This window comes from Pseudorasbora parva, chromosome 5 (assembly GCF_024679245.1).
Source record: "Pseudorasbora parva isolate DD20220531a chromosome 5, ASM2467924v1, whole genome shotgun sequence".
NCBI lineage: Eukaryota > Metazoa > Chordata > Actinopteri > Cypriniformes > Gobionidae > Pseudorasbora > Pseudorasbora parva.
Genome location: NC_090176.1, coordinates 12276476 through 12284399, shown reverse-complemented (window position 1 = coordinate 12284399; position 7924 = coordinate 12276476). Strand labels below are relative to the sequence as shown.

General features: G+C 37.1%; 1 protein-coding gene and 1 long non-coding RNA gene across 2 annotated transcripts; one reads left to right on the top strand and one right to left on the bottom strand.

The window, feature by feature from the left end:
- Nucleotides 1–1473: 1473 nt before the first annotated feature.
- LOC137075841 (putative nuclease HARBI1) lies at nucleotides 1474–2598 on the top strand. The gene is made up of 2 exons (XM_067444794.1): nucleotides 1474–2298; nucleotides 2395–2598. Exons 1-2 carry the CDS (start codon nucleotides 1474–1476, stop codon nucleotides 2596–2598), a joined length of 1029 nt encoding a protein of 342 aa, XP_067300895.1.
- Nucleotides 2599–3541: 943 nt separating this feature from the next.
- LOC137075967 (uncharacterized) lies at nucleotides 3542–4451 on the bottom strand. The gene is made up of 3 exons (XR_010905137.1): nucleotides 4245–4451; nucleotides 3984–4071; nucleotides 3542–3781 (listed from the first exon to the last, which is right to left on the bottom strand). It is a non-coding gene; the product is annotated as an uncharacterized lncRNA (long non-coding RNA).
- Between the last annotated feature and the right edge of the window lie 3473 nt (nucleotides 4452–7924).

Sequence of the window (7924 nt, the reverse complement as noted above, 5' to 3'; positions counted from 1 at the left end):
CCCGCGGACGAGAGAGGGGAGAGAGGGAAAAAAGAAAGAAAGAGGGAAAAAAGAAAGAAAGAGGGAAAAAAAATTCTGGTCCGGTTCCCAGACACACTGCCGTTCGGCCCTCCGCCCGCCGAGAGGCTCTTCCATCACTCACCTGTGGTGCTGTCAGACAGTGATGGAGAGCGCGTCGTGGGACCACAGTCTGCGGACCATCACTCACTTGAGGGGCCGAGAGACAGTGATGGAGGGCGCGTCGTGGGACCACAGTCTGCGGACCAACACTTACCTGAGGGGCTGTCAGACAGTGATGGAGAGCGCGTCGTGGGACCACAGTCTGCGGACCAACATCAAAAGAAGCTATACAGAAGCACAAGGCCAGGACCCAAAACATTCACAATTTTCATATCCACAAGGAAATGGAAAAAGATAAGACCTTTGCCGGGTAGCAGAAAATTGCAGAAATCATGGACACATGCAATTTATGAAAAATTTCGTAAACAAAATCCCTGCTGCACACTGGTTTTTACATACCAGCACTTAATGTCAGGGTTCTGCCCTGGCAGCTCTGTCTGTTTTGTCTTTGTTTAATGTTTCTATGTTTGTGTTGTCTTAGTACTTGGATCTGTCTCTCTCTGTGTTTGTCATGTGTTCCTCTTGTCCTGCCTCCTTGTTTGCTGTTACCACGCCCCCTTATTTAGTCTGGTCTAGTCCTCGTTTCACTAATTGTGCTCACCTGTTCCTCATGTGCTCTGCTCCCTTTATATTAGCTGTGTCCAATTTCGTTAAATTTCGAAGGCTGCGTCCTCCAGAGGACGCATCCTGTGAAGGATGCGGTATACGGAGTGTCCTCAATCAGAATTAAACGAGACGTCCTTCATAGGACACATGGCCAAAAAAGGAAAACGGAAGTATCACGTTGCTATGCCAACACGTTCACTGCGCTCTCACAGTGAAATAAAATTATTTCTTACTTTGAAAAGCAAATTTAAGAAATGTGTTCATTTGTTGTTTTATTTTGTTCAATGCTTGAAGAGCTGCAGCATACGTACAACAGATATCTGTTACAGAGACAAAGGAGGAGAATATTAAGACGAATAAAGTTTATCCGTTTTTACCAGAGGACATTTCAAGTAAGTTGTAGTGTAATGAGACAAAAATTACATACATTTATCTATACACATAATATTACTATTTACATCACATACAATATTATTATAGATGACCACTGTCTGTAAGTGTTACAAATTACATAATTTATCAATTTAACCCAGTGTTCATGATTTTAAGAAAAACTATCAGTAAAAAGATACTGTACAATACATTTGTTTATTAACATGATTAAGCACAATAGTAAACATTAAAAATTAAACGCTATAAAACTGCATAAATGATTAAACACAATAGCGAACTTTGAAAAAGAACAAAATGTAATATCTGTATGTATATGTCTATTTATTTATTATTACTTGCTTTATACAGACAGACATGAGATATTGCAAGCTCAACCCCCATGTCCCTGTTCTTAAGAAGTTTTTTGATGGAGGGGATACAAAAACAGACTTTCGTCTGAAGAGAGAGAGCCTCAATAAACTTCTGGAGCTGCTTCATCAGAAACGGAGGCATGGCTGGGGTACAACACTCCAGACACTGGCGTTCCTGTATTGGTTGGCCTGTGGTGCATCTTACAGGGTTGTGTCGCAGGCGTTTGGGATGCCGTGGCCAACTGTTCACAGAATTGTACATCGAGTGGTGGATGAAGTCATGGCTATTTTGCCAAAGGTTGTGGCCCTGCCAGGGTCAGAAGAACACCTACTACAGGTTGGTGCAGGCTTTGCTTCGCTCGCCAATCACCAGGCATTTGATAAAGCAGCTGGAGCCATTGATGGATGCCATGTCAGGATAAAACCACCAGCGGGTCCTGACGGACAGTGTTATAACAACAGAAAGCTGTTTGCCTCCATCGTACTACAAGGCATATGCAACCATCAAGGGGCATTTTTAGACATTTTTGTTGGGTATCCCGGGAGTGTCCATGACTCACGAGTTCTCAAGAACAGCCCCTTGTACAACCAGGCAAAGTATCCACCACAGGGCTTTTTCCTCTTTGGTGATGGTGGATACCCCTGCTCAGAGAAGCCAATTGCAATTATGACCCCATTTAAAAATCCAGCCACACCATCAACTGAGCGCTTCAATGCGCATCTTTCCAAAGGCCGCTCAATTATTGAGCGTGCCTTTGGAATGATGAAGACGCGATTTAGAGCCATCTTCCTCCAGGCACTTGAAGTACATCCAACTTTTGCACCAAAGGTTGCATTAATTTTCTTAATATTTGACTTTTAATTAAACAACTTCAATGTCAGATAAAATAATTTACATATAATTTTCATATTTGTTTGTATACAGGTGATAGCAACATGCACCGTGCTGCATAACATCTGCCTTGGTGTTGGCGACGTTATTTCACCAGATGAAACCCAAGACGAAGACGAAGAGGAAGATGTTGTAGAGCAGTGCAATCCAGGGGAGCCAGTAACTGGTGCAGCATGGCGTTTGAGATTGTGCAACCAAGTGTCTGCCAGGATGTCAGTCAAGACCATGACTATATAATTCACCCTAATTAAAAACAAGTAAGTGGAACACACTTTAATAACAGGCTACAAATACTTAATTTGATATGAGATGGACTGTTTAACCCTTTCAACCCGAAGTGTACCGCCAGCTGTACACCCTATCTGCAAAATAGATTTATAAACAAGTTACTAAGCAACTTCTGAATGAAATAATATACAAAATTTAAAAACTCAGTAAATGCATCTAATCATTTTGATCAACTCTTAAATACTATAATCCATTGCGTTATGACACAAAAGTTCAACTAAAGTGCCAACTAAAAAGAATAGCTTTCATGTGGCATTTCGCTTGTAGCATCGTAAAAACATACATAAATCGTAGAAAATGGCACAACATTACTTATAAATTCTCGTTTGGAGATATCTAATAGATATCCAAGTCTAGTCTTTACTTTTGTGTGTCACAAAAAAAAGCCTCTAAAAATGCCATCAGGGCTTAAAGAGTTAAAATTAAGTTGAATATATGTTTATACAGCATAAAAAATTGTTTAACTTTATGGAATTTTAAGGTCCTTAACCCAGTATTCCTTTTTTTCTTTCGGCTTACAAGGAAGTCAGCATGAGAATTCACACAACATGAGGCATCCTTTTCACTTTGTGTTTTATTTATGTAAATGTATAACAATTTATTTATTAATTAATGAATGCGTTTAGCCATTTAGATTTTTTTTTTTTAAATACATTTGTCATTTGGTGACAATAGAATTAGCTTTCTAATATTTGTAAGAAAATATTGTAAATAGTTAATACTGGTAGATATTGTAAATATTTTTCATTTGTTACATTTTATCGATTAATTTTTCAAGTAAATTAAAGAGCCTATCACTCCTTGCCCTCTCTTCAGAGTCTCTTCTTTCTTCCCACTCCTTCTGACGTGTCATGTCTTCCTTCAGTAACTCGAGAAAAGGGTCTGATTTAGCTTTTCTCTTTCTTGGCCGAGCTGACTGTTCTATCCCTGCCTCCTGTTCTGCTTCCTGGTTAACCTCAACAGAACTACAACCTGGCCGTGGTTCATCAACAGGCAGTGAAGCAACGAGAACAGGGGGGGAAATGGAAGGCCTCTGACCCAACATCTCATCCATCAGAAAAAACCACGGCCAGGTTTCAGCTGTCGGCTTGCCATTGCTAAGGCCCTCACCTGACCCTGGATGTTTGCATTCCTAAGACCAAAAAAAAAAGGTTATTGGTGATATAACTAGCATTAAAAATGTTGATCTTAAGTTTATAGAGCTGTCAATACAAGTTAAGCTAAATGGTTAAGCTAATTATCAATATGTTGTATTCTAGGAGAATAGAATATTTAAATGTCAAAGTTGAGACACCTTAGACATTGGGGCTGTACAAGGGTACATATTAGCTTACCTTATATATTTTTTTTAGATTGTCCCACTTTTTTTTTGCTTGTGCTGGTGTTACTTTACTGGACAGGTCCATTTTCTCCAGAACAAATCTACAGTCATAAAAAACACTTTAAAAAAAAAAACAATTTTAACAGGTAAACTTAAAGAGAGAAAAAAACTAAGAACTTTTAAATCAACTCCTGTCTAACAGAAGGACTATCTGTAATGATAAACAGGACGGAAGCAATTGCAATGCAAAAGACAATGTTTATTGAACAAATACTCAGTAAGGTAAATGGAAGATCGTTGCACAGATCCTTCTGTGATGAAGCGGTAGAGCGGGAACATCGTGACACAGGGACTGAGATGGGATCCTGATGACCGTGTGCAAAGTGAGGGTAAGTCCGTGGTGAGTTGGTGAGATCGACGATAGAAGAGTCCAGAGTCCGGTACACAGGAAACACGAGGAACATGGAACAGGCATGCGACACAGGGAACTCAAACAACAATCTGACAACATGGAGAGGGAGAGAAGACATTAAGTAGGCTGAGATGATCATGAACAGCTGCCGCTGATCAGGCTAACTAGTGACCACGCCCCTAAGAACAAACAACGTAACGAGACACACCCACACAACATACACCTGCACCACATACACACACACACAAGACTAGAATGAGACAGCGGATTTACCAACCGTGACACTATCTTCTGATGGCAAGCAGCGGTCCTGGAGAGCCAGTCCTGCTCCAACTTTTTTTGCTCCAACCCTAATCGTGTGTGTGCGTATATATATATATATATATATATATATATATATATATATATATATATATATATATATATATATATATATATATATATATATATACATACATATTACATACATATTATATATACATATTATATATAAATATACTAAGGTATGATATTCTTTATTTATTGTCCACCAGTCATATTTTAAATGGTTTAGCTCTTTTCAGTTAAATAATGCATTAATAGTAGCCTATAAACTGTTTTTAAATAGTTGTATATTATCACCACCAATATATTTATTGTCTATACCTGATAAAGGAAAAAGGTGCAGACTTAAGGTGAATATAGTCTATCTTAAAGAAAAACATAATTGAACAAAAAACAGCATTAATTTCTTAAAACTAAAATTAAAAATTGATTTATTATAATATTATAAGATGATTGTCCCTGGTCAATTTCCACAGCAACAAATTAAATGTTTGTTTCTTGCCATGCCAGCAAATTACTGTTTTAAACATTTAAATCTATCTATCTAGGTAACAACAATACAACTTTAAAAAAAAACACACACAAAAACAAGCTTGAAACTGTATACTTACATTTAAACACCACATCTTCGCTTGGATGTGTAATGTTGTCATCTGCCGATTCCGCCATTTTTTCAAAAATGTTAATGCCGATGCAAAGAATTGTGGGTTATCTCCAGCCGCGAAGGCTGCACCTCAGCACACTCTGAATTCCTGTGAAAGAAGGACGCATTCGAAGGTCGCATTTGGAGAGTCCTTCTCACTTTTTTGAAATGAGACGGCCTTATGACGTATGCACCCTTCGAATGCGACCTCCGGAGGACGCAGCCTTCTGAAATGAGACACGGCTATTGTGCTACCTTCCCTCTTGTCTTTGCTGGTTCGTTGCATTTGTGTGCGTTTGTTTGTCCGTGCAAGCTTCTAGCCCAGTGTCTAGTCAGTTCTAGATTTTGTGTCTCCTGTTTTTCTAGCTTTGGATTTATTTTCAGTTTTTTCTTTGTTCCTGAGTTTTTGAGTCTAGTGAAGTTTCTGTCTTTATTTTGCTCGTTTTCTCCAGGTTTTATTTTAGTATTTCTCTCTAGCCTTATTGTTTAGTTTTCTGGTTTTGATAGCTTACCTTTTTATTTTTATTTTTCCTGTTTTCCACTTTTATTTTCAGTTCAGTCTTTTTATAGAGATTGTTTTTGTTTTATTTTTCCTCGTTTTCTAGCTCCAGTTATTATTTAAGTTTTTGTTTTATTTGGTCATAGTTCTTAGTCTGTTGTTTCTTGTTGTCTTGTATAGAGTCTTGTCGTGTGTGTTTCCTGTGTTGTTTTCTGTCCTAAGTTTTTCCCTGGCCGCTTTCTCCACTGCCTGTCAGCCAAGACGGGAGCTGCTTCTGTGAGAACATCAAGCCTCAGGTTCCTGCCTGGACTGGTCCACCATCGCCCGGCCTGGTGTTGCCTCCGAAGCTGTCGTCAAGTTCATTGGCTGCCTGGACTGGTCTCAGTGGTCATCCTCCCCTAACCGTCATCGTGGTGTCTTTCCCCTGCCCTGGTGTTTGGACTGTCACTCATCCACTACCCCATTGTGTCTGTTGATCTGTCTTGTTAATAAACTGTCCTTGTTGTTCACTCTGCATCTGGGACCTTCACTTCCTGATCCCTGACACATAAAGGTCGCTCACAGTCGGAAATATAGGTGTCCATTTATGACAGTCAAGGCTTCCCTTGTCAAAAAATCCTTAAGGATTTTTAATGGAAATCTGTACAGGATTCCATTAAAAATTTCTATCATATTTTGGAACCATTCCTATAGGATTCCGTTAGAAATAATCTTATAGGATAATTTATGTCTTGTCCTTTAAGATTCTTATCTGATTCCTATAGGATTCTTTGGGAATTGTCTTATAAGATAATACATAAATATCCCATAGGATAAATCCTAAAGGATTCCAATAAGATTCCAAATGTTATCTGATTCCTATAGGATTCCGTTAGAAATAATCTTATAGGATAATTTATGTCTTGTCCTTTAAGATTCTTATTTGATTCCTATAGGATTCTTTGAGAATTGTCTTATAAGATAATACATACAGGATTTTATTGGATCCAATTGGGTCTTTCTCTCTCTCACACACGCACGCACACACACGGTTTTGCTATCTTTACTTTCTACATGGGAAGGCATATTCGGACAAAGCAAAGATAGCAAAGTGTACCAAGGCTACTATGTCTGGATACTTGGTTCACTGTAAGAATGAAAAAAAAGTAGAATTAGACCCTTTTCACATTTCCGGGTTTCTCAGAGCGGAAGTCGTTATAGTTAGGTTAATTAAAAAAATATTAAAATTAATTAAAAAACATGGTTTTACTACGGTTATATTGTAGTAATACTATAGTAAAACTGTAGTTTTAATTACTGTAGTAACTGGTATTTTTAACAACCATGGTTTTAATACCATGGTTTTACTACAGTTATATTGTAGTAATACTACAGTAAAACCATTGTAACTATGACTGCAGCAACTTTTTTGCAGTAAACATGGTTTTAAAAAACATGGATTATGTACCATAAATTGGTTGTATTACCACAGTGTAACCACGGTTTTACTAAATGATCTTGAAGTACATTTAAGTAATTAAGTTACAACAAACATCTACAAAATAACAACAGAAAGAAGTTACCATTCTATGATACAAACTTTATTACAGAAATTACATAATCTGAACAAAAATATAAACTTGCATGTGTTCTCATGTGACATGAAATAATAATCTACAAAGTTGTAAATTATTGGTGATAAAGTGGTGCTGTGCAATGGTTAAAAAATTCAGTTGCTAATTTACAGATAAAAAAATAGCAATTTGATCCACTGTAATAATGATTTATATACAAAAATAACATTGTACAAATAAAAATGACTTAAAGCACCTTTAAATACACAGCATCTTCCTCCTCTAAAATGTCTATAAGCTGTAAACATGTGCCCAAAACAAGCATACGTTTGCAATTTATACTGTACATAAATTAACAGGATTATATTATAACAACATTACTTAACAATGAATTACTTTATTACTTAAAAACATTACTAAAATTTTCTTTTCTTTTTACGAAAAAATACATATACTACACAATAAAAATTAGAAGAAATTAGTGTTTTTAAAAAAAAAAAATGTTTAAAATGATATCCACTCA